At 33.9% G+C, this 27,615-nt stretch overlaps 1 protein-coding gene across 3 annotated transcripts; it reads left to right on the forward strand.

The window, feature by feature from the left end:
- Positions 1 to 441: 441 nt before the first annotated feature.
- On the forward strand, positions 442 to 26,832 carry LOC144843159 (myosin-VIIa-like). 3 transcript variants are annotated; one of them, XM_078699881.1, is made up of 44 exons: positions 442 to 459; positions 2,838 to 2,998; positions 6,354 to 6,479; positions 6,837 to 6,989; positions 8,561 to 8,745; positions 8,861 to 8,982; positions 9,581 to 9,837; positions 10,256 to 10,486; positions 10,753 to 11,012; positions 11,352 to 11,430; positions 11,884 to 12,015; positions 12,212 to 12,347; positions 12,568 to 12,812; positions 13,179 to 13,240; positions 13,471 to 13,654; positions 13,818 to 13,997; positions 14,198 to 14,293; positions 14,604 to 14,726; positions 14,825 to 14,932; positions 15,210 to 15,410; positions 15,891 to 16,100; positions 16,478 to 16,561; positions 16,876 to 16,971; positions 17,475 to 17,501; positions 18,098 to 18,324; positions 18,671 to 18,788; positions 18,936 to 19,064; positions 19,322 to 19,495; positions 19,839 to 20,066; positions 20,308 to 20,478; positions 20,576 to 20,820; positions 21,150 to 21,319; positions 21,678 to 21,865; positions 22,239 to 22,366; positions 22,752 to 22,912; positions 23,540 to 23,696; positions 24,041 to 24,299; positions 24,453 to 24,567; positions 24,824 to 24,910; positions 25,338 to 25,630; positions 25,852 to 25,968; positions 26,088 to 26,171; positions 26,460 to 26,579; positions 26,737 to 26,832. In XM_078699881.1, the coding sequence occupies exons 2-44, from the start codon at positions 2,981 to 2,983 to the stop codon at positions 26,824 to 26,826; spliced, it is 6,576 nt and encodes a 2,191-aa protein (XP_078556007.1). In that variant the 5' UTR covers positions 442 to 459; positions 2,838 to 2,980; the 3' UTR covers positions 26,827 to 26,832. The 3 variants fall into 3 exon arrangements, with proteins under 3 accessions (XP_078556007.1, XP_078556006.1, XP_078556008.1); XM_078699880.1 differs by lacking the exon at positions 442 to 459 and adding an exon at positions 525 to 685; XM_078699882.1 differs by lacking the exons at positions 442 to 459; positions 17,475 to 17,501 and adding an exon at positions 525 to 685.
- The last annotated feature ends 783 nt before the right edge of the window (positions 26,833 to 27,615 follow it).

Raw genomic sequence — 27,615 nt, forward strand, 5'->3', positions numbered from 1 at the left:
TTTGGTTAGTACTTTCTTTATTTTAGCTAGCGGCTCTCCGTACAAAAATACCACATATTATTGCGACTAGAGTAAAACCAGTACAACCATGAGGATAAATGGGGACAATAGAAAGTTATGTGTCGACCAAATATTTGGAGATGTTGTGAGAAATTGGCGACTAGTGGTGCTCGTGAAAACGACAATAAAGACTTTGGGCAAGCATATGCATAATGGATCTATGTGTACTTGATTGTAAATCGTACTTCATACCTGTATTCATTTCACATGTCATGTGTATTAGTTATTATGGTTATAGCCCCCTCATTCTTCTCTCTCTTTCTCCACAGTGGAAATTAAACAGCAACTCATTAACAATCAATACCTGTTGAACAAACGGCACACGTAACGGCTACCGCACAAATACAATCAGGGTGCAAAAAGGCAGGTCTAGCCCACTGTAGGTGAGTCATCAACGAGGTAATTTGCATATACTGAATACCAGAATGAGTATTTTATTTGTGTTTGTATAAGTCTTTATGGTTTGAGCTCAGTGTAGCGTAACTCAACTGTAGCTTATTATAAAGGTTTATCGTTTATGGTCCAACCCTTTCTGACTGGTGAACGTTTATCTAGAGACCGGTTGTGGATATTTTTTATTCGATTTATGACTTGGCAGTTTGGGGACATTTATGCCATATCTGAGGTAAATATTATTATATTAGTGTTTTATTTGTCACTACATGACTAATGATAAATTATATAACGTTTGTTATTTATTAGTTTCTTCATCTGTGGCAGGTAAACAGGTACATTCCAATTTATACTTTAATACTTATATAATTATATAATAATGCACAATTATTTAACGTGTCTGAGAGAAAGTGCCGTTACGTGAACAAGATTTACTACTATTGCGTTTTCCTATAAAAGATGGCAAACTGAACACATCCAACCAATATTTTTACAGTGCTGGATCAAGAATTTTCTCATAAATGAGGGCGTAGAGATAAAAAGGAAATAGGACACTAATAACAATAACATTAAAGCCTTGTCTACACTATCAATCTTTATGTGACAAAAAAATGTGATGTGCCCATATATGGACATGATGATGTCATATCACTACCATATTACACTTTTTTGTCAAATATTTTGATAGTGTAGACAGAGCTTTAGAACACTCAGAATTTAATAAATTGTGTACTGTGTTGATATCAAAATTAATTATTTTATTGTCCTAGATAAATAAATGTTAGAAGGAAGTGCGCCCTATTCTCCACTGGTCCACCACTAAATCTAATTCAGATTGTGGTACTGTAATTTGCCAATGGCATGGTGTATAGCCCTCTGGATCCAGCACTGTAGATTCTTTTAATACAGTATGTTGTTTAGATATTTCTTTCAAATCACTTTTTGTGAATTTCTGTGTTTTACTTGTATCGATTATTGACCTTTGCTCTAGAGTACAAAGTATATACTTTAGTACTGTAGGCCATAATCATTCAATTCAAGTACATTGATACATTGCTGTAAACATATTCTAATAAAATACATATCCTAAAAAACTATTTGATTAGACGATGATAGGTCATATGTCATAGGTTAATTGTATTAAATATTTTGCTGATTATAGTTATCATTCAACTAATATTTCAACCCCACTTCAAAGGACATTAATGCATGTATATTAGCTGTATATGCTGGCATTCAATTCAGAAAACTTTGTGCTCAACAGAAAATATGTTGTGTACTTATGATTCAATATAAGCTTGTTTGTTGTTTGTAAATGCTGAGACTATTCTGCTTACTAAATAACTGGTAAAGTATACTCAAAGTATCAAATACACCAATTATAAATTCTAAGAATTGTGGGAAATGTTTTTGTAACAATGAACCATTTAATAATGATAAGCAATTTGTTAAAAAGTTCAGAAAACTTTTATACTAAAGAAATATAATTCAGGTACTGTAGTACCTTTTAAAATTAAAGTGCAACATTATTAAATAGTAGCTGTAGTATTTCCTGGTAACCTGTGATGCATGTCAGACCTCCCAAGTCTCCCCCAATAGGCTACAGGTATTAGGTCCAGCAGAACCTGGAAGTTGTGACAAATCATTAATAGTATTGTACCTATAAATTGCTGACCAATTTACCAGCCAAAATTGGCAATATAAAATAGTAATATAATTCAAGAAAATATTATTTAATAATAATATCTATTTGGTAAGTTAAAAAAAGTATATAATTTAATATCGGAGCAAGTGCAGTAATTTAGTATTATTGTAATCTATCATTATCACCAATAAAATATTCAAAAATACATAGAAAGTTGTACAGAATGGATAAAACAGTTTTCACCAAATAAAAAAAAAATACATTATTGTATAAGCCTACAGACAAAACAGTCAAAAGAATCGTTGACAAAAATGTTTCTAAAATGAAAGCAGTTTTCATAGATTTATTCATAAAGTACAATGCACATCATGTTCTCTCGTTCAAATCCCCTTCATATCTCTCTGACCTTCTTCCTGATCTTCACATACCTTCCCGTCGCCTTCGCTCGTCTTCAAAAAATCTTCTTTCCATTCTGACTTTTAACACTAAAACGTATGGCCTAAGCACCTTACTTACTTCTGCTTATGGAATTGAAATATTTTATTTATACTGTACCTGCTTCTATTAGATCATGTTCTTCTACTATCGCCTTTAAATCTGCCTTGAAAACTCATCTTTTTCTTTCAAATTAAGCTCTCACATACACCGTGCCTTTGATCACTTACTGCTGGAATTGGCGCATTACAAATTCGTATTATTATTATGTTGATTTCTTATGAAATGTATTTGGTCTTGTTAGAGTTGAATCGCATCAAATATCTGGTCTTTTGAGCATCTCAGGCATCAATACCACGTTGATCTCAAAGCTGTAATAAGCTCCTGTCATTCTCCAAAGAGAGGCAATATTTTGGTACACATGTATGGTTACATCTGACAGCAACAATGGTCGTTTTAACTAAAGTAAGTTTTGATGGGTTTTTTTTTCAGAATAACTTTTACAAAATAGCATTTAATTACAGTACTGTGCATAATATGAATAGTAAATCTGTGAAATCACTGATTCTGGTCTAATGGTATGGTGCAGTATGTCATTAAGAGGGCCAGGTTCAAATCTTGCAGAAAGTTTTTCATACATCAAATTTATCACTCTTTCTGTATTTTTCTTGTTATATACTGTATATTGGCCAAAATTAATCCTAAATGCAAATCACAAGACACAACTGATGTATGTAAAACGTGTAGCAGAGTTGTTAGGACTGCCCATTTGGCAAACAATAGCCAGCACATACTGTCAAGGGGTTAACATATAATATAATACCACTGATACCAGTCAGTAAGTAAGTAAATAACATAAAGGACAGACTTACTGTTTAATATGAGTCACTCCCTACTCTATAGCTCTGCTTAATTTCAGTTTCGTTTAATTTTCTTAATTCTTGAGACTTATTGACAACATTTTAACATTTTACTTATTTGTAACTAACCTTCAATTCAACTTGAGCTCACAAACTTAAAATTTTACCTGATTCTAAAGAATAGTGGATAGGAAAAGCATACTGTAGAGGGTGTGTACGTTTCCTTAGCAACCTCTCCTACCTGAATTGCTAATTTCTTTATACAGTGTATAATACTACCAAATTAAGACTATAATGTAAAAACATAAAGACATCAGAAAACGTCAACACCTTCAAAATACGACTGAAACCCCACTTGTACACAGAAGCATTTCCTGTTTAACTTTCAAGCGCCTTTGAACATTTTTATGGATACTGGCGCTATATAAGTCTGATTGATTGATTGATAACGTGCATGGGGGTAGATCCAGGGGGTAAAGCGTGGGGTGCGTGCTCCCCCATTTTGACAGCTAAAATAAAAGTATTTTTAATCAATTTTTTTAATATAAAATGTTTTCCTGTTTCCACCTCTGATGTGTACAGTACTTCACTTCTGCCACCTCAATTTATTTATTTATTTTATTCTCAATCACATCCAACAGCCGTAGACCAATTACAGAATACAATTTAAAGTCCAATTCTTTTTGCATACAGTACATTGACTACCTTCCACATATTAAGACTGTAATTGTCAATATTGGCATTTTCAGTAATTTGATAACCTTACCATATTAATAAATGAACAATGAATATATTAGAAGCCTATAATAACATCCTAATATCAAATAACAATCAAAGATGCGCAACATATGTTGTGAAGTAATTAATATTTTAACATGAAAATGTATTTACATTCATTGACAAACCAAGTTATCATTTTCTTTTTTGTCTAATGGTAAAAACTAAAATTTGCAACATTATTATCAAAAACATAATGTTTCCGACAATCAAGTCCGTAGCCCTTATTTTTTTACGGGGGACTTACTGTATTTGCTAAAAAAAAGTAATCAGGAGCTAGGATAATTAAAGATGTATTGTCCCCCTGAAAAAATAATTCTTAAACATTTTTTTGTTGAATATGCCATTTTAATGTAACATAATAGCTATCCACTTTGACCAAAAATTGGATCGAAAAAAAATGTATTTACCTGAAAAAACCATAATTTATAGCAAAAAATGGTAAAAATGGGGTTTGGTTGAATTTAACCATTTATTTTGTCATTTTATATGTAAAAACATTATTTGTTTTTGTTTTTTTTTCTGCTGAAGTGATTAACTTTATTAAAACTATAAAATAACATTCATTTTTCATGTTTTTGGGGGATAAAACATCTAAGTCTACAGTATTTCATAATTTCTATTTTAAAAGGGCACGAACGGTTAATTGTTTAACACTTTGAACCCTCCCTCACTGTGTCTACCGGCTTGGGTGTAATTTCCGCATTATACTGTACAGTGACTGTATCTAAATTGACTAAAATGGCAAAAACCTTTGCCCTTGCTTCGACCATTTATTTACCTTTTTGTTATTGATTGATGCGGAGTAAATGTTTATCATAGATAAGCATGAATTCACTGTTACAAAGAAAATAGATTTTCAATTAAGTTTTGCCTTTAATGTCAATAGATACTAGAATATGGAATACCTGCAAGTATTGGTATCAAATTCTCAACAAATAAGTCTTCGTAAATGGTTAAAACAGTAATGCATGCACAGAGACTATAATATATATTCAGTACGGTAGCTTTTCTTACTGTAGGTCCCAAAAAAGTTGTCTCTCTTTTTTAAATATGTATTCAGATGGGTATATTCTTTGCCAGAATATCGTACCAAAAAGGGATGAAATATACCTAATTTTATGCATGTATTTATTACGTTAGGTCTCCCTACGAAGTAAGGAATTCCGTTAAATCCGTCATCATCAAATAATGACACACACCCTTTTTGCACTAATCCTAGCACCAACGCACAGCGACAGCCTTACTAGAAGGGAGTAGTCATTTGTGTGCGTTCAACCGTGATCAGAGGTACTGTGGCAAGAGGTGTCACAAACCACCATCGCACGCTCCACTGAGCACATTCAACAAAATTGTGTTGTTACGATATTTGTTGAATGAATGAATTTTGCTAATACAGGGACATGCTATTGTATTTTTGTAGAGTTATTAGTAGTGTAATGGAATTTATGGAAAATTACAATTCTAGTAGTTTTCAAAACCTGTGAGATTTAAATTCTAGAAAGTCAGATGACCCCAAGATTACAGAGAAATCACCAAAATTGTTGATGATAATCAATTATTAGTGATATTGATGTTTGATTATTGACATTCCAATCTGATTCACATAAAAGTCTTACAAATTGTAATATAGTGGTATCACACAGTTTTTTACACGGCGATTTCATTACAAACTAGCGTGTGAAAGCACTTTAATTCAGTAAGTGTATAAAACTTGAGATTCCATTTACAATTTGTTACATTTGTGTTGTATGTGTGAATCAGGTATTAGTATAGCAATCATCACATCTGTACATAACTATGAATAATTAAATTGAAGAGAAATTATAGTTGGATACTGACACACACCTTAAGGTGCATACTTAAACAGTGATGCAGGCCTTGTCTTTTTAAAATTGTAGGTGTGCTACAATTTGCACTCCTCAATACATTCAGGGGTGCTGTAGGTGTGCTGTTTGTATTTTGGTGTGTAGAAGTTTACCAAATTTAAGCATGTTGTAAATCGCACTCCTCAAGGGCAGTTTAGGAGTGTGTTCTCAAAAGAAAAGGCCTGAGTGATGTAGCCACAAGAAACAGTCGTCTGGTTTTTGCAAGAAAAGGGAACAATCTTTTTTCAAGCCACTGGGTTGTCAAAGGCCTCTATGAATCATAGGAATTGTGTAAAATGATTGATTTGTTTACAGGGTGATTATGTGTGGCTGGAAGATCCACGAAAACAGAACAAGAAACAGTCAAATGATGTACCCATTGGCGCTCGGGTCAAGATTGCTGATTCAGGTCAACTTCAACTGCAAGATGACGAGGGCAAGGTAATCAATTATTCCTAATTCTATTTGGACAATACATTTATTCTCCATCGAACCACGTTACTGCCTCAAAAATATAAAGACTTCTAATGTAGTTTGGAAAACTTCATGCGTGTATTTCCTTCCCCCTCTCCTGTAATTCATGATTCATAATTTAAGAGTTTCTTATGACATCAGTAATCTTTATTAATTTATTATAATAACACTTTTTATGTAAGTTTTGAGCTTGAATTTTTCAAGAAAATGAGTCTAATAGTGAGCTAGTTACTTTCTGTAACTTTCTTTTAATGTATGGGTTTCTTCATCATTTAAAACAGTCTGATAATTTTTCTCAATTATTAATTTTTTTAATTTTTTCAGGATCATTGGATGTCAGCAGACCTGGCACAGAAGCTGCGGATGATGCACATTACATCCATAGAGGGGGTTGAGGACATGATACGTTTAGGGGATCTCCACGAAGCTGGAATCTTGCGTAATTTGTTGATCAGATATCAAGAAAACTTGATATACGTAAGTATCCATAGGAAAAAGAAGTTTTATATTACGATAAAAATAAAATGACTACACTATTTTCAAATGAGCATATAACACCTGCATCTAGGGACCATCTCATCGTTCTATTCTGCTTTTGTCACCTCCCAGGAATCCAGGGATCAAATTAAAAGAGTCAGACTAATATTGATTTTTCTCAATTTGTATTGTAGTAATAAAAAGTCAATAAAAAATCTAATTTCTGCATATTGTACGATCATAAACCAAACGTAGAGATATGTATTATTTTTGTTATATACTTACTTCATATGACAAGATTTGTATTTATTATATTATATATATATGTATTTATTTCCTATTTGAATTAATAGAGATCTTTATTTTTATATCTAAAAATTGTAAATCAAAATTGTAGGCCTAATCATAATGTGAAGCGCTTTGTTCAACGTGGAAAAGCGCTATATAAGCAATTATTATTATTTATTTATATTTATTTTGTGAAGAATTCTAAGATTTTTTGAAGATATAATGTCTGAAAATTTAAAGAAAAAAATATAGATATATACAATCCATCTTGTCGTCGTCTCGACCCCTCGCTAGCAATATTATATAAACATGTTTTCATCCTTTTTGCCATTGGCTGTGTATCTTTCTACAAATCAATTGAATTTGTATTTATTAAATGACAGTGAAAGTATTAGCAGGTGCTGTCTTTGTGATCATCTTGAGTAGATTTGATGAATTTATCTTTTATTTTGTTACTGACAATTTATGTCATCCCCAGTAATATATGTAGTCAAGTTAATATCAGAAGAGAAATAGTTGTTAGATAACAGACTCTATTATTATTCAAGATATATTGTTCCCGTAAACAATTTTTGTTTTTAAATTTTGTGTTGAATATGCCATTTTAATGTCAAATAACACTTTGAACAAAAACTGGATCGAAAAAAATGTATTTACCTGAAAAAAAAAAAATTTAAAGCAAAAAATACTTAAATTGTCTGTCAGACAATGGTTTTTGGTTAAAATTAACCATTTCTTTTGACTTTTTATAAGTGAAATAATTATTTTTGTTGTTTTTTTTTCAATGGAAGTTCTTCATTAAAACTGCAAAATGGGCTGTTAAAAATCTGATTTATAAATCTTTATTTTTCATGATTTTTGGGGGACAATATATCTAAACAAAATATGTATTAGACTAAATTAAACTAATACAGAATTGGATATTTATTATTAGGTTGTCAACAAATAATTATTAGTCCTCTCTCCATGACGGTTGTCCCATAATGCTTTGTATTATTTTTTATTGTATTTATATGTTTCATATGGACAGTTTGTCTGAAATAAAGTTGAATTGAATTGAATTGAATTGAATGCAAATATATTTTAACTTTTTATTAATTTAGTAGCACAAATTGCTGAATGCATAAAGCCATACATTTGCAATATAAAATAAAATGTTCTAAAATGAACTATTTAATTGTAGATTCTAACTATTGTCTCAATCATACATATTCTCCTATATCTTATGAAGACTTTCACTGGATCCATTTAATCACCTATTTTCTCTTGTATATTTTTTAAAGACTTTCACTGGATCCATTCTAGTAGCAGTGAACCCCTACCAGATCCTACCAATCTACACAGGTCAACAGATCACAGAGTACAAAGATAAAAAGATTGGTGAGAAACCACCGCACATCTTTGCCATCGCTGATAATGCGTACTATCGCATGCTGCGAGGGCAGCAAAACCAGTGTGTCATCATCAGGTACGTTAAACTCTGTCTACACTAACATACTTTATGTGACAAAGAAATGTGATGGACAAGCCTTACATCTCCAGCATTGTCTTTTCCTATAATGTTATGTAATCTTCTCTTATAGTGGTGAGAGTGGAGCAGGCAAGACTGAGAACACTAAGCTTATCCTCCAATTCTTAGCTGCAGTCAGTGCTCAACACTCGTGGATTGAGCAACAGATTCTTGAATCTAATCCAATCCTAGAAGGTGAGATATTAAAATTATGACTCAGTCATTTGCTGTATTTGATTAAGGACTCACTGTTCAGAACACACTTAAGTTCAAGAAATGAGTTCCCACTCAAGAAATGAGTTCCCACTCAAGAAATGAGTTCCCACTCAAGAAATGAGTTCCTACTCAAGAAATGAGTTCCCACTCAAGAAATGAGTTCCCACTCAAGAAATGAGTTCCCACTCAACAAATGAGTTCCCAATCAACAAACATGTTCCTATTCAACAAACGAGTTCCCACTCAACAAACGAGTTCCTACTCAACAAACGAGTTCCCACTCAACAAATTAGTTCTCAGTCAACAAATGAGTTCTCTGTCAACAAATGAGTTCTCAGTCAACAAATGAGTTCTCAGTCAACAAATGAGTTCTCAGTCCAAAAATGTGTTCTCAGTCAGTCAACAAATGAGTTCCCAATCAACAAATGAGTTCCCACTCAACAAATGAGTTCCCACTCAAACAAATGATTACCATTGTAATAGAACCAGCTGTCACTAATCTCTTAAGTCTCAACTGAATTCCTTCTTTACAATGCTGCAAATATTAAAATATATTCTCTCATTCCTCCAAAAACAGCTCTGGGAAACGCCAAAACTATACGAAATGACAACTCTAGTAGATTTGGAAAATATATTGACATTCACTTCAATCAGCAAGGAGCAATAGAGGGCGCTCAAATTGAGCAATATCTGCTCGAGAAGTCACGAATTATCGGCCAACTGGAAGAGGAACGTAATTATCATATATTTTACTGTATGCTTGCTGGTATGTCATCTAACGAGAAACAACAACTGGGTCTTACCAAGGCAGAGGACTATTACTATCTTACTCAGGTACTACTTTAAATATTTTCTTGAAAAGTGTAAAATGTTTCCCTTTTTAGCATGATTCCCCCTAGAGATGCAATGCAACACAGCAATGTATCAATGCAAAATGCTGTATTGTGTAATCACGAGTGGAAACTGAAGAAAAAGTACTACAAACAGTCGCTAAAGGAAATCAATTCAGTTTGATTTTACGCAACAATGTAAAGCAAACGCAAGAGAAACATAGTACACAGCACGTAGTCAAGTCGAATTGCAACCAAGCGGGTTTGGTTTCATGCAGATGGGTGCAAGCACAACTATTGGATGCGCATTTTCTTATGATTGCGTTGCATTGGTAGTGGGAACACGCTTAAGCATTAGACCTGATGGGTCCATTGATAATAAATGGAGATGAAAACTAAAATTCACTTTTTTCATTTTGTAGGGAAACTGTCTGGTTTGTGACGGTCGTGATGATGTCAAAGACTTTGCAGACATCCGATCTGCCATGAAAGTGCTCAACTTCAGTGACGGTGAGATCTGGGAAGTCATGAAACTTCTTGCATCCGTTCTAGAGTTCGGAAACATTGAATATGACGCCATTGAGACATCGAACTTGGATGCCATTGGCTTCAGGAGTCACAAACAGACAGAAGCAGTCGCCAAAATTCTTGAGGTTAGTAAGGATTCATTGCAGTAGCTACATTCAGCTTCAATATTCGCAATCTTTTCATATTAGGAATTAGGGGCGCAGAGTTAGAGATGGGGAGCACTGTTTTTTGAGAGCTAAAAATCGGAAATTATGAACGCCTTATTGGTATCTATTTTGACAGACTATTAGGATTATGTCTTAGCCATACCAATGTTTAATAATCTCTGCAATATGACTCATTATAACTGAGAGATTAAATGAATTTGACATACTGTCTGTTTCTGTTACAGGTTGACCTGAATGCTTTAGAGACAGCTCTGTCAACAAAACGAACGGTAGCTGCCGGAGAAGTAGTTGTATCTCCTGTCAACAAAGCAAAGGCTATTGACATGCGAGATGCGTTTGTCAAAGCCATATATGGACGCATGTTTATCTGGGTTGTGAGAAAAGTAAACGATGCTACATATCGCGCCAAAACGAGCTCCAAAGATTTACGTTTGAGTATCGGTGTGCTAGACATTTTTGGATTTGAGAATTTTGGAAAAAACAGGTAAACACATTTTTTTGTAAAGCATAAAACAAGAATATAGTGTAGTTTTTTTATTGATTGTCCAAAATTTGTGATTTTTTATGTTAAAATGTTTGATATGATTATTCCCTCATTCTCTTGGAGTTTTTAGCTGTTTTATTATATTGAAACTTAGTTAACACATCAATTGATATTAAGCCTCTCTATATAGTTCTCCATATTATTTTATGTATTCAATACAATTTGTTAGATATGTTTAAATTCTCACAAGTATTGATTTTGTTTAAAATAGCATATGTTTGAGTTTGTGTATTTGTTTTGTACTATTAATATTTATATTGATATTTGTTATTTTTCCAGTTTTGAACAAATGTGCATAAATTATGCAAATGAGAATCTGCAACAATTCTTCGTTCAGCACATTTTCAAACTTGAACAGGTAATGTATTTAATACATTTAGTTTTTAATCTATATATATAAACTATTCCACCCTTATATTGTAAACCTGATTTCACACTGAGCCTGGAAAACGTATGAAAAATGAGTAGTGTCTAAGAATAGAACCATTCACACTAAAGTTCTGTCTACACTATCAAACTTTATGTGAAAAAAAAATGTGATGTGCCCATATATGGATGGATCATGACGATGTCATATCACTACCATATATGGGCATATCACTACCATCTTTTGGCACATCACACTTTTTTTGGCAAACTAGTTTGATAGTGTAGACAGAGTTTTACTCATTCCAAATTCCATACAAAACATGTGTTTGGTATTGAAAAATGTAACATAGCTCTGACTTTTCTCTGGGCACTGGACCGATTCCGTTCCATACCTGTATAATTAGGTTTGCTTTGTAGAAAATGATTTCTCTATTTATTGTAGGAAGAGTATGAAAGAGAAGGGATCGAGTGGCAACATATCCAGTTTGTTGACAACCAAGAAACACTGGACATGATAGCTGTCAAACCGCTTAACATCCTTGCGCTCGTTGATGAAGAAAGTCGCTTTCCAAGGGTAAGATTTGCAAACATTCTCTCCCTCGTTGATTCTTTTATATTCCATGTTATAGAGCCTGTTTCACACTCTTGTGTGAAATAAGGTGTAAAATTAAAACCCCAATATGTAGCATGTTGAATCAAATCTCACATTAACCCAAAGAAATGTGTCTGTATTGCAGAATGTGATCATATTGTATGTTTTAACTTAACAGGGTACAGACAAGACTATGTTACAGAAATTAAATCAACAACACAGTAAAAACCCACTCTACGTAAAGGCTCGGTCCGCAGCAGGAACACAATTTGGAATTAACCATTTTGCGGGACAGGTGTTCTATGAAACTGTTGGTAAGTTATGGTACTGCTACCAAACTATGAATGAAGGGAAAAGAGTTGATTATAGCCATTTGAATAGATGCCAATCAAAAGGGGAAATCCATAATGGTCAATGAATTTAATTAATTCAATACTTATTGCATCTTTAGATTTTAGACTTACATAAACTAAATAATACATTTTTTTGTTTTGTTTTGTGGATAAATAAAAAGGCTTTGATTTTGTCTTTCAGGCTTCCTGGACAAGAACAGAGACACATTTAGCCCAGACTTTTTAGAATTAATTAAGAAGAGCAAAAATGGTTTCCTAAAAATGCTCTTTAAGACTGATCTGGAATCTAACAGGGACACCAGGAAGACGTCCTCAACGTTAGGAGCGCAATTTAAGAAATCACTTGATGCGCTTATGAAGACGCTTAACGCATGCCAACCATTCTTTGTGCGTTGTATCAAACCTAATGAGTTTAAGAAGCCAAGCGTAAGTTGAGACTATGGTACTGAAGTCAGTTAAACCAAGGCAGTCTAACAACAGGACACTGAGCTTGCTTTGCTAAGATAGAAACTCATAACAGTTCTTTGATCTTATGTCTGGCTGCAACAAATACCAACAGTACTGTACTATGTACATATTCTCTGCGGCGCACATTGTCTGTATTGAGGCATGGACCTGATCGTGCCGCAGCCACAGATAAACCCTTTGATCTCCGGAACTCGGCATCCTGTTGTTAGATTGCCTTTGTTAAACCAAGATACTATTTGTATATCTAGGAAATAAAAGATTTGACATTTTGTCTTGATGATAATACTTCAAACTAATTATTACCATCATTTTATTTTCCTCCAGTTCTTTGAGCGTGAACTTGTTGTAAGGCAACTGCGTTACTCTGGTATGATGGAGACCATTAGGTACTTTTTACGTTTATTTTTTGCTCACTCAATCCTTTAATTGATTGTACATTGATTAATTCCATCTTGGTCCTCATATAATGCTTTGTATTTTCTTTTTATTTTTTATTGTATGTACTGTATATGTTTTATATGGACAGTTTGTCTGAATTAAAGTTGAATTGAATTATATTGAATGAAATAAACAAATTATAAATTAAACACAATATTTTAATCTCGTTTCTTCATAGTATACGTCGAGCTGGATATCCAATACGTCACACATTCTATGATTTTGTAGCGCGGTATAGGATACTTGGACATGGAATAAAACCAGCTCATAAAGAGAACTGTAAAGCGGCAAGTAAGACTATCTGCTCCGAAATGTTAGGCGGCCAAGACTGGCAATTGGGAACTCAGAAAGTGTTCTTAAAGGTATGGCTTTTTTAAATCATTTTTTACATTAAGTTTTAATTGCAACTGGCTTCATTAATACAGTCAGTAGTTATAAATCGGACATAGTAGGAGAGCCCAAGTGTGTCTGGTAATATGATAGTAGACTAATAATTTTGATATTTCTGATATTATGCACATACAGGATGCACAAGATTTATTGTTAGAGCAAGCTAGAGACCGAGCCTTAGCTGAGAAATGTATCATAATACAGAAGGTGGTGCGTGGATGGTTCTACCGCAAACGGTACGTAGCAATGAGGAGAAGCGCCATCTACATCCAACGCTCTTGGAGAAAATTTGCAGATCGAGTACGCTTTTTAAAGGTAGGTTTATCAGAGTTCAAAGTGGTTTGATGCCAACATGAAAAAACGACATGTTGTTGCTATTTGATTTTCAAATGAAAAAATTACGTACACTTATACTGTTTATTAATATACTAGTATTAGTATACTGTCAAATAGACACTTTTACATAGGATATACTGTATATGTGTAAATGTTTCTTTTGATCTCCTTTTTTTTAGATGAGGAAAGGTTTCTTGAGGTTACAAGCCTGTATGAGGTCCAGAACACTATCATTCAAGTTTCATTTTATTCGTCACAGGATTTACCTATTCCAGGTTTGTAAATTAAACAAAATTGTGATTAACTAAACAAAATGTTTATTTTGTATTGCATTCTGACCAATTGTATATATTTAACTATGAATATTTATTGTAGAATAAATAAGAAACAAGAGAATAGATTACTATTAAATAAGTTAGAATAATTTAATAATAATTTAATAAGTTAGAAGAAAGAATGAAGTATAAATAAAGTGTAGAATGACTCTTATTTTGTAACACAGCAATTTATCTGACAATTTTAATTAAATGGACAAAACATTTTGATTATCTCGCATTTTAAATTTCTTGTTTTTATCTACGTTAGGCTCATTGCCGTGGTTACTTAATACGTAGAGTAACTCGTAAGTACCTGGGTAGCGTTGTCAAGATTCAAGCTGGATTCAGGATGCTGCTGGCGATGAAACAATATCGAAAGTTCCGAAATGAAGTAAGTAGATGAATTTCTCTTCACATTTATTCAATAAAAATGACAAACATTGTTGTATTTTGGTGTTTAAACGTCTTAATTTACATGTTTTATTTCAGAATCGTAGAAAAATAGAAGCTTTGAAATACAGGAAGAAGATGGAATCGCAACTGAAGAAAAAAATGGGGAAGGCTCAAGCGAAGGAAGAAGCAGAAAAGCTAATGCAGGTAAATACTGCCCTCTATATGATATGTAAAACAATAATTAATTACGATAAAGATGAGGAAATCTGTGAGAATAAGAAAAAGTTGCCACAACCAAGATTCAAACCCTTTCATGGTATTGTTCAAACTCGATTGGATAGCTCTCGACGTAGTACGGATGAAGAGCACTAGTCCCTCAATTATACGCACACGCACCAGAGATCAAATTGATACGCCCTCATCTTTCAATAATTAATTGATATATGATTCAGTTTCAATGTTTTATTTTTTATCTCATCAGGCACGTCTTCTTGAAATGGAGCAGGAAGATGCGGAGATTGAATCGAGAAGAAAGCGAGAACGACTCGACAATATCCAGAAAATAGTTGAGGCAGAAAAGAGACGGAATCGTGACATTAGCGATGAACACCTTGTTGACGAGGTCTTTGGCGAGATTCTTGCGGAAGATAACAGTAGTGGACAAGCACCAGTGGGCTTTGAGGTAGATACCATGCCATATTTGGTCTTTTTTTCTAAATTTGTTGGTTGTATTTTGTGGGAAAATACATACAGATAGACTGTAGTTTATGGTTTTAATTTTGTTATTTTTATGTGATGCAGTTTGACTATTTTCAGTATAATAGTAGACATGTTGATATACAATAGTTGTATTGGACAGGAACGCCTAACATTCTTTCTTAATTTCAGACCAAGGGGTACGTAAATGAGAAGGTCGAATATATTGTTAACTTGTTAAAAGACAGTATAGCACAAAACTGGTTTTGAAATAAATGTTAATTATTAACTTATTAATGAAATTGGTATTTTGTTTTAGGACTTGGATATACAATAGTTTTGGACAGGACCTCCTTACATTCCTAATTTTAAAAAGATTATTATTTTTAACCTGTTAAAAGACAGTAGGCAATAGCAAACCTTTTAATTAACTTATCAATTACATTTTGTGATGTCATCTATTTAGGACTTGGAAAGGTCAAGGCAGGAAGCCATTGAAAGAGGTCCAGATGACCCTAACCAACGTCTGCCGTTACCAGATCAGGAGGAAGACATCTCTGACTACAAGTTTGCCAAGTTTGCCGCCACCTATTTTCAAGGAGGTGCGACAGCTACGTACGTTAGAAAGAAGCTCACAGAGCCTCTGTTAGCTCTCAAGAATGAAGGAGATCGACAGGTATGAACATGATTTTGTTTTATTTGTTTAATTTTTATGTAAATAAAATAAATACAACAATGAGAAAAGGGGAAGATGTGATATATTATTTTAAAGAAAATCTAAGAACTTTGAGACTTTATAGTACCTAGTAAAACTAGCCGATTCTCGGTACTGTATCTATTTTCGAAGTATCATAGGAATATTTTCCATGTTTCACATGTATCTAGAGTAACCCGTAACCTAACCTTACATGATATAGGCACCACATGTGATGCTGTATTACCAAAGTATCAGTACCAGTATGTGGAGATAGCACAAAGGTGTCCGGTATTGGGAAAGTTGACTATATAATAAATGTACATTTAATAAAAACAGTGATTCTGTTTTACTTGCAGGCTGCAATGGCTGTGTGGATAACTATACTGAGATTTATGGGAGATCTTCCTGAACCAAAAGCACAATCCTCATTGGCTGATAGGGTAAGTGAGAAATTACTTAAGAAATTTACACAATCCTTGTTGCATTGGCTGATAGGGTAAGTGAGAAATTTGCATTGTAGGTTAGTACTGGCCCAGTTAACATGCTTAGTGTGTGATACAATAGGTAACAATAATAATAATTAATATATAGGATAAAATGTGAAAATATTTTAATGTACCAATTATATGAAATGAAAATACCAAATAATAATATTAAGAGTATATGAAAGAAGGCCAATCGTAACAACACACAATAACTGATGAAGTCTAACTACATATCAATATATTTTGATGAAATGCATATTTGTTTGTAGGATGGGAAGTCTGTGATGACCAAGATATACAACACACTGGGTAGAAGTAGAGGACAAAAAGAACTTGCTGATATGAATGAAGATTCTGCTATGGCTGTAAGTTGGTTACCATATATGACCTACCCATCCTCGAATGTAATCCCACCGCCTAATTTAGGCTAAATTCAAACAAAAGAAATATGGTAAATCCAAATTGTTAATTCAGTCCGAATAATTCTACTATATAAGTTTTCCCAAATGTTGTATCCAGGCATCCTTGTACTATACTTGGTCATAATTACACATTACATGAATTAATACACCTTTTATACCACAAATTATTCCGATACATTCTTAGATTATCCACCGGGAATCAAGCACAGGAATGTCAGATTCAGTGGCGTAACGCGAGGCCTGAGGCCCCTGGTTTAGTGTCTTGTTTATGAGAAATAATGGATTCATTTTGAGGGCAGAGATGGTCTCTTCAGCCCATTCTACATTCTACTATGAATTCTTTCAATAATCATTTAAATTCCTCCATTATTCAAACTTTACTGTTTTCATTTCTTTTAAATCTTTCCTTTTTTTCTGTTTTTCTTCTCTTCAAATACCTTTCACAGAGGAGTTTATATGGATCCAACAAAATGGTAGACTAACACTTCGTTTTTACAACCATTCTTTCTTTTTGTATTTTTTTTTGCTCATACTATTTATCTGCTTTATTGTGAATATAGTGTTTATGTTTTTCTTTTAACAATATTTGACTTCCAGTGAATGATAACCAAGTCATTTAATCTGCACAAATTCTGTGTTGCATTTTTTATGTATAATTCTAACAGAAGCTTAATTGTAGTTTTTGTTTTGTTTTTTTCCAAGATGGCTTTGCAAAAAATAATTTTATAAAAACAGAAAAAAAAAGTCTAAAGCTCTGTCTACACTATCAAACTTTATGTAATGTGCTCATATATGGACATGATGATGTCATATCACTACCATTTTTGGGCATATCACCACCATATTTGGGCACATCACACCTTTTTTGTCAAACTAGTCTTTGTTTGAATTATAATTAGTATTCAGCATTATAGTTTTATTAAAAGTTAAAATAGATTTTAGTTTTATTATAATTTCTTGGCAAGACAAAATCCTGTGTTCTATATGTAACCGTTTATATCCACAACAACTACGGTACTAAGTTACTATATTATTTTATGTGTCATACTTTTAAATATTGCTTTTATAGGCATCCATGAGTACTACTGCAGCTACACAACGTAAAAACACTGTTCGCAGGAAACTTGTGTCGTTGACGCTGAAAAGAAAATCAAAGATCTCGCAGGACGTTGCGGAAAGAATCCGAGACGGCGAAGAAATTGATGTGAATCAGAGCATGATTATTGACAGACCAACATCGAATTTGGAAAAACTACATTTTATTATTGGACATGGAATATTAAGACCAGAGTTAAGGTAACATACATACATCATAGAGTAAGAGTGAGAATATTGTACTCACATTGCTTTAGAATATAAAGATAAATAGGTGAATGTTGCAATAGTATATTTATGTCAGAATGCACAATATTGTATGCAAAAAACTTAAGTACACTAGACATACACAAATGATGTGCCCGTAAATGGACGTGAGGATGTCATATCACTGCCATATTTAAGCATATCACCACCATGTTTGGGCACATCACACTTTTTGTCAAACTAGTTTGATAGTGTAGACAGAGCTTTAGAATTGATATAGGTGGCCTGCTGGTCATAGTAGAAGCTGCTGATGTTAACTGAATCTCCTTCTTGTTCACAGAGATGAGATTTACTGCATGATCTGCAAACAACTGAGTACCAACACAGCTAAAGGAAGTCATGCCAGAGGATGGATTCTACTCTCACTTTGTGTTGGATGCTTTGCCCCTACTGATCGGGTAAGACACCTCAATTAATATGCTCCAGATTATTAGAAGGCATAAGTACAGTATTATATGAATTATTTTATACTGATAGTTTACACAAACATCAGAAGTAAAAATTTGAAAGATTATCGCCCATTCTATTCTAACTTTGCTCTTTAGTTTGTCAAGTATCTGCGTTGCTTCATAAGTGAGGGTCCACCAGGTTATGCACCATATTGTGAAGAACGACTGCGAAGGACGTTTGCCAATGGCACCAGGAATCAACCTCCAAGCTGGTTGGAGCTACAGGTTGGTTGGTCAAATTTAGTCTGCACTATCAAATTTTATGTGACAAAAAATGGACACAATGATGTCATATCACTACCATATTTGGAAATGTCACTTCCATACTTTTTTTGTCAAGCTAGTTTGATAGTGTAGACAGAGCTTTAAAGTTTAATATTATGAATACATTCTATGCTATATAACATGAATAAGCTTTGTGGTAAATCCTTTATCAGTTATTTTCACTAGTCAGTATAACATTATTTTAAACAATCTTATAGGCCACAAAATCCAAGAAACCCATTATGCTGCCGATAACATTCATGGACGGCACAACAAAGACTCTACTAGCAGACTCCGCAACGACTGCAAGAGAACTCTGCCAGATGTTGGCGGAGAAGATTGGACTTAATGACCAGTTTGGATTCTCTCTTTACATCGCACTCTTTGACAAGGTACTGTTTTTTGTTTTCTATTGTAGTTTGACAAACCATGAGAAAAAAATATACCGTATATCCTCTGGTATTCACTCCCCTAAAACACGAAATTTGGGTGACTTTGAGGGGTGGGATACCCAGGGAAAGCCTGGTTCAGAGAAAAAATTATTGGTAAGAATTTCTTGTAAAAACATCACATCAAGGCCAAAAGTGTGGGACATAAAGCAGGGGTGGGATTAGACCCTAAGTGGGATTATACCAGAGGATATACGGTATTGTTTTTTTAATTTCAAGACAACCATAGAATAACTAATTTAGGTTGCTTTCTCACTGCTAAACACATTGCACATTTTTTTAATAGGTGTCTTCACTTGGCAGCGGTGGTGATCATGTCATGGATGCCATCTCACAATGTGAACAATACGCAAAAGAACAAGGAGCCCAGGAGCGCAATGCACCGTGGCGACTGTTTTTCCGTAAGGAGATATTTGCTCCGTGGCATGATGCCCGTGAAGATCCTGTTGGCACAAACCTCATCTACCAGCAGGTAGTCAGAGGGATTAAGTTTGGAGAATACAGATGTGATAGGGTATGTTAACTATTGGTTATCCAATCACGCTTTTTTTTATTTGAAAATTAAAAATACATTATTAAAATTGAGTAAGCTGTTAAAAGAATGTCGGTATAATTGCAATGAATTTCAAATAAAATGTAGAGATAAGAAATCTGTGAGATTAAAAAAAGTTACTCATAATCTCTACCATTGGATAAATTCTATAAAAAAAAATGTATAACAAATAAACCATAAATTTATATTTGTTTTTTGACAGGATACTGACTTGGCCGCTACAGCAGCTCAGCAGTATTATGTAGAGTACGGTCCTCAGATGGTGACGGATCGTCTGATTGGCTTACTGCCTATGTACATCCCAGACAGTGCAATGACTGGGTCCAAGACAATTGAACGATGGGCTGAGTTAGTTCGACAAGAACATAGAAATGTAAGTTATATGTCTCTAATGTGAAATTAATAAAAAACATAATACCTGACACCCCTATATAAATAATGGAATATGCTATTCTATTCATAATTTACAGAGTTACTATGTGCGTGATAACGTTGAAGGCATGCGAGTCAAAGAAGATGTAGTGGACTACGCTCGCTTTAAATGGCCGCTGCTCTTTTCACGATTCTACGAAGCCTATAAATTCTCAGGACCGAGCCTGCCAAAGAATGATGTGATTGTGGCTGTGAACTGGACCGGTGTTTATGTGGTAGATGACTTGGAACAGGTGTTGCTTGAATTATCATTCCCAGAAATCACACAGGTGTCTAGTAGCAGGTAAGGTATACAACAAATGGCCATGATTATAACAATGCTATTTTCACATTGTGTTCTGGGAGCTACTGTATAGGCTGATTGTGGTATTTTCTAACATAGGAGTTTGCTGCTTAATTTATTTAAAGCTTGGTTCCCACTAGCAATGCAATGCAAGGACGTAAAGCAACGTAAGTGATTTGACCAATCATAAGTGATGGATTATTCGAACAGTCGCTTGTCATTGGTCAATTCGCTTGTGTTGTGTGTACGTCCTTGCGTTGCGTCTCTAGTGGGAACCAAGCTTTATCAAAAGCACAGACAGATGTAAACTTTTAAACTTTGTTTTGTAGAACTGGTAAACTTCATGGTCAAAGCTTTACCTTGCTCACGGTCAAAGGTGATGAATTTACGTTCACGTCTTCAAATGCAGAAGACATTCGCGACTTGATCGTAGGATTTCTTGAAGGATTAAAAAAGAAATCACGATTTGTTGTAGCTTTACAGGACAACCCTAGCCAAGGTAGGTTTACACAATGCAGATCAGAAACAATAAATGGCCGAGCGGTTTAAGGCAGTGGCGCTGTTTACTGTACCTAAAGAGCCAACAAATTGGCAAGGGTTCGAAGCTGACTCGCTCCTAGTTCTGGTGGTGGAACAAGTCTTCTCGGATAAGGAGGATAAACCATAGGCCCAGTGTACACAGTTATAACCTGAACCCAGTTAATTATTCGAGACGAGTAGGGGGTTACCCCAGTGAACTGGTTCACAAAATAGCCCCTTTACTATTGGTAATCCTTGGCCACATGTGACTAAATAATAAACATTTTAAATAAAAGTATAAATGCAAATTCTTAAATACATGTGATTTTCTTTTTTAGGAGAAGGTTCATCTTTCTTGAGTTTCCAGAAGGGAGACTTGATCATATTGGAACATGAGAACGGAGACTCTGTAATGAACAGTGGCTGGTGCTATGGAGAGAACGATAGGACAGGCAAGAAAGGAGACTTCCCTGCTGACTGTGTATATGTTCTTCCAACTATGACTAAACCTCCCCGTGAAATAGTGGTATGTTCCAATAAAATGAGAAATGTTTAGATATAGTCAACTCTTCCAATACCAGACTCTCTGATAACCAGAAACTGGACTTTCTTGAAGTCCAGGAGGTCCCAAAAACACATTTGGAAACCAGACACATTAGGCCAGCCCAATCTTGTCCAGTATTAAGAAAGTTGACTGTAAAATTGACCAAAAAAATAAACTTTTCGTGGGAACTTCATATTTAAACTTTCTATTTTGTAACTTTCTCATCATTACTAACTTATTTATTATTGTTTCTAAATATGAGCACATATTATGATAGGCTCTTTTTTTATTGTTTCTATATTTTAAATATGAAAACATATTTTGATAGGCTCTTTTTATAATTTTTTTTTGTTAGGCTCTTTTTACGATGGACAGAAGTCAACTAGCTGAAAGATTGATGTCACCATCAGAGATGGCCATCAGCAGTCAAGATTCACCAGAGAAGCCACACACGTTAGAAGAGTTTGCTATTGATCATTTTAGGTAAGTTTCAGACACCTTCAGTTCAAAATGACTGTGAAAAAGACATTGAAGAACCATTGTGGTTGGAGTGGCTTTTCCAAGTCTGCCTTGACAAAGTGTATGTAACTGATATTAAGAATCCCTTCTCTGCATTGCTAGGAACCTCAATTTAAGTAGGTATATCAAAAATAGTGTTTGCTCACTGTCTATGAATAGGTTTCACCATGCTATTCTACACTTCTAACAAGTATGTTCTATTAATAGCATCTGTAACCAAGACGATTCCTTACAATATGTTAGCAAACATTGATAATCGTAATTACTACTGGGGAGTAGCTTTACGTCAGGGCAGGGCAAACATTTGATCAAACATTAATAATTCAATTGTAACACAAATATTTTACAGGCCGCCACCAAAACGAACCTTAAGCAAAGCTGTGAGATCCCTAAGAGGGCGCCATCAAGACGAGTTGTGGAGTCACAGTAAGGAGCCAATCAGACAGCCCCTTCTGAAGAAGCTGATGAGCAACGATGAACTAGCGAGGGAGTCTACAGAGTCTTTTATGGATATCCTTTTAATTATCATCTAACTACCAATATCTTAAGTTGGACCGGTTCTGTTCCAATGTTGTTTACTTAATTATCATCTAACTACCAATATCTTAAGTTGGACCGGCTCTGTTCCAATGTTGTTTACTTAATTATCATCTAACTACCAATATCTTAAGTTGGACCGGTTCTGTTCCAATGTTGTTTACTTAATTATCATCTAACTACCAATATCTTAAGTTGGACCGGTTCTGTTCCAATGTTGTTTACTTAATTATCATCTAACTACCAATATCTTAGCTCTGTTCCAATCTTGTTTACTTAATTATCATCTAACTACCAATATCTTGGCTCTGTTCCAATGTTGTTTACTTAATTATTATCTAACTACCAATAACTTGGCTCTGTTCCAATGTTGTTTACTTAATTATTATCTAACTACCAATATCTTGGCTCTGTTCCAATGTTGTTTACTTAATTATCATCTAACTACCTTAAGTTGGACTAAACCAGATAGGCACCACTCCAATGTCTAGCAAAGTATATTAGACATTTATAAAGCCAATTTAATTAATGATTTCTGATTCTAAATTCATACTTTATCCAATCATCTCACTATAATATAATCCTTAATGTTTTCTGCACCTATCATGAAATATATGGGAGACTATCCTACCAGGAGAAACTACAGACATGGTAATGAGCTCACCGATCAAATATTTGAGGGCGCTTTAAAGAACGAGCCTCTAAGAGATGAGATATATTGCCATATTATCAAGCAGTTGACAAACAATAAAATAAAGTAAGTTTGTTTGTAATATTTATTTATATGCCATAGAACAGTACATTAACACAAGATGAGTATATCTTAAATATGATATAATTTAGAAGTGGTCAACTTCTAAAGCTCTATCTACACTATCAAACTTTATGTGACAACAAAATGTGATGATGATGTCATATCACTACCATATTTGGGCATGTCATTACCATATTTTGGCACATCACACTTTGTCGACATAGTTTGATAGTGTGGACAGAGCTTTAGTTATGTTAGTTCTGAACTTAACAAATATATTTCATATTTATATTGTAAATTCTTTATTAATGATAAAAAATACAAAAAAAAATGTTTTTTTTAAATAGATTCAGTGAAGAGCGAGGCTGGGAGTTGATGTGGTTGATGACTGGTATCTTCGCTTGCAGCCAGACTTTACTTCCTGAAGTAACAAAGTTCTTGCGCTCAAAGCGCCATCAGTTGGCCATGGATTGTATACACAGGCTGCAGAAGACGATCAGATACGGTCAGCGTAAATATCCGCCGCATCTGGTAGAGGTCGAGGCAATCATTCACAAGACGACACAGATATTCCATAAGGTCTATTTCCCAGACGACACGGATGAGGTCAGTAGCTTATAATTTGTTCAGCAACTTTCATAACATTGAAACTCTAATATTTGCCTTTTTATCACCAAAAGTTTGACCGTTAGTGTAGTTATGTTGAATTTTAGAATTATTGAGATTGATTTTAATGATGTTAATTGTAAATATTTTTAGGCTTTTGAAGTTGACTCCGGTACAAGAGCCAAGGATTTCTGTCAAAACATCGCGCAACGTCTTCGACTGAAATCAGCCGAGGGTTTTAGTTTATTTGTAAAGATTGCTGACAAAGGTACAGTAAACCCTTTTGATGTACACTTTTCTAAAGCTCTGTTTACACTATCAGACTTGTGTGATATGCCCAAATATGGTAGTGATATGACATCATTATGTGCATATACTGTATGGGCACATCACATTTCTTTGTCACATAAAGTTTGATAGTGTAGACAAGGCTTAAAAGAAGCAAGACAGCTTTAGATATAAAATTCAGTGTAATAAAAAATAAATAAAATATTTTTATTTGATAATTTCTTTCTCTCTTGCAGTTATTAGTGTCCCAGAAGGAGACTTTTTCTTTGATTTTGTGAGACATTTGACTGACTGGATCAGGAAGGCTAGGCCTAGTAGGGATGGTGAGTACAGCATTGACACTATTCATTTGATCATATTTGTAACCATGTTAAGTACAATCTACATCTTAAGCAGTAAATTACATCTTGTCCTTTCCACTGTGAGTATACAAACAAAACAGAAAAGTAGAAAAAATCATCAAAGTATTAAGCTCTGCTGTCTACACTATCAAACTTTATGTGACAAAAAAAAAATGTGACATGCCCATATATGTACATGATGATGTCATATCTCTACCATATTTAAGCATATCACTACCATATTTGGGCACATCACACTTTTTTTGTCAAACTAGTTTGATAGTGTAGACAGAGCTTTAAACAGTGAATTACCTCTTGTCTTTTGTTCACTGTGAGTATACAAATGAAAGTATTAGTAAAAGTATGATATTAAGAAACAATTTTAAATGTTATTGTGCATTTTTTTTAGGAACGATGCCGGTTCTAACCTACCAGGTATTCTTCATGAAGAAACTGTGGACAAACACGGTTCCCGGTAAAGATCCGAACGCCGATTGCATCTTCCACTACCATCAGGAGTTGCCGAAGCTTCTCCGAGGTTACCACAAGTGCACGAAAGACGAAGCTGCAAACCTTGCAGCTCTCCAGTATCGTGTCAGGTTTGGAGATGATAAGTCCGAGTTTCAGAACATTCCAAAGGTCATGAAGGAACTCTTGCCAACTAATTTGGTGCGGCAACAATCGCCTGATGATTGGAAGAGGGTGAGTCTTTGGAAACCCTCCGATACAGCCATTCCTGCTGTAATCCTTCTGTGTATTACTTTGTTTGCATTATTCCTACATTAGGACCTTGGAATAGAAATTTCAATTACTGTATTTGGCAATAAATTTGAGCCTGAACTTAAACTTAAACATTATGTTTCTTTAAAAAGCTCAAATATTTCTGGAACTCTAATTTACTTAAATCTTGTATTGATTATCAGAGCATTGTAGCAGCGTACAACAAGCATTCTGGGAAATCACGAGATGATGCAAAGGTCGCCTTCCTCAAGATCATCTATCGATGGCCTACATTTGGCTCCGCATTCTTTGAAGTCAGGGTAAGTATTATCTTTATGTAAATCTAAGTATTTCACTTCATATTTTTGTTTTATGATATTAATCTACTATGCATTATGTTTTTTATTTTCTAATATGTTTTCCATCTTTTTTTTTCCAGCAAACGACCGAACCAACTTATCCAAAGACCCTCTTGATTGCCATCAACAAACTGGGTGTCAACTTAATAGACACAGAATCAAAGGTAGGATTATGTGATCTAAATTAAGAAAGATTCACCTGAACATTGCTGGAAAACTTGGATAGTAATACTTGAAAATGACCCCTTGATACAAGAAAATCTAGAAGAATTTCTGGTTTTCAATAAACATATTTATTCTTTATTCAAAAGAGATAAGAGGAAGGAAAACAATAAAATCAACAATAACGAAATTATTACCCCAGTTATTTATTATGAAACATGTATGGAAATTATAAATGGTATATTACTATATTAGTTGACAGACAGTATGTAAATTGGATTTTTTTACAGGATACTCTGGCAACCTATCCATTCACCAAGATCTCCAACTGGAGTAGTGGTAACACATACTTCCACATGACGATTGGTAACCTTGTCCGAGGCACCAAGCTACTTTGTGAAACATCATTGGTAAGATGTTTGGTATTTTATTCTTTTATAATATAGTGTATGTCTCATGCTTAAGTATAATCTCACCCGCAATACATATTATTCTGAATTTAAGAATTAATTTTTAAGTTATTATTAGTTAATATGTTTAAAATATTTTGGATATATATTATTATAGGGTTACAAAATGGACGATTTGCTAACGTCATACATCAGCCAAATGTTAACCAATATGAACAAACAGAAGACTTCAACGCAAGCAAAGTAAAATGTGCTACTGAAAAGAAGAAAATAGTGAACGTACAAGTTAAACAGTAATGTAAAGAAATAGATAAACACAGTTGAAGAAAACAAAGAAAATATGAACACAGATGTTAACAGCAAAAAGAAAATGATATTACACAAAAAAAGAAAAAAAAAAGAAATGGATGATAGCAACAATGTAACCCAGTAACATAGAATTGCAACATACATTGTTAATTGTTAGCAATTTCAATTTAATTTATTTCCACAATAATATTATAACATACATACATACAGGATAATAAATGCAATGAAGTAATCATTCTACCATACAGTAGAACCTCTATTAAGGGGACACCCTTGGGGCCCAACAAAGTGTCACTTAGTAGAGGTGTCCCTTGAAAAGAGAATGTAGGTATATATAATACCTCCATGCATAGAGTTTGGCTTATGTGTTAAAACATACAAACTTGTTCATTTTGTTAGAGAGTGAATGTTTAATAGAGTTGTCCCCTGAATGGGGGTTCACCAAAGGAGGGGTTCTACTGTATAACAACACAATAATAGTTTTTTAATTAATTTTTTAATAATTTAATTTACTTATGACAGTACCAGTGCAGTGTCTTCCATCGTGTATGTGTAAAGATAGCCTATTATGTAGTAAACGCATTCCATGTGAAATTGTATTAAGTTATATATTTATAACGTGATGGTGATTACAATATATATTTCAAGATCATTATATAATATATTTATATATTTATTAAAATATATTTAATACATGTCATGAATACATTCCATAAAAAATAAGTGT

The sequence above is a fragment of the Antedon bifida genome, chromosome 5, assembly GCF_963402885.1.
Source record: "Antedon bifida chromosome 5, ecAntBifi1.1, whole genome shotgun sequence".
Taxonomy (NCBI): domain Eukaryota; kingdom Metazoa; phylum Echinodermata; class Crinoidea; order Comatulida; family Antedonidae; genus Antedon; species Antedon bifida.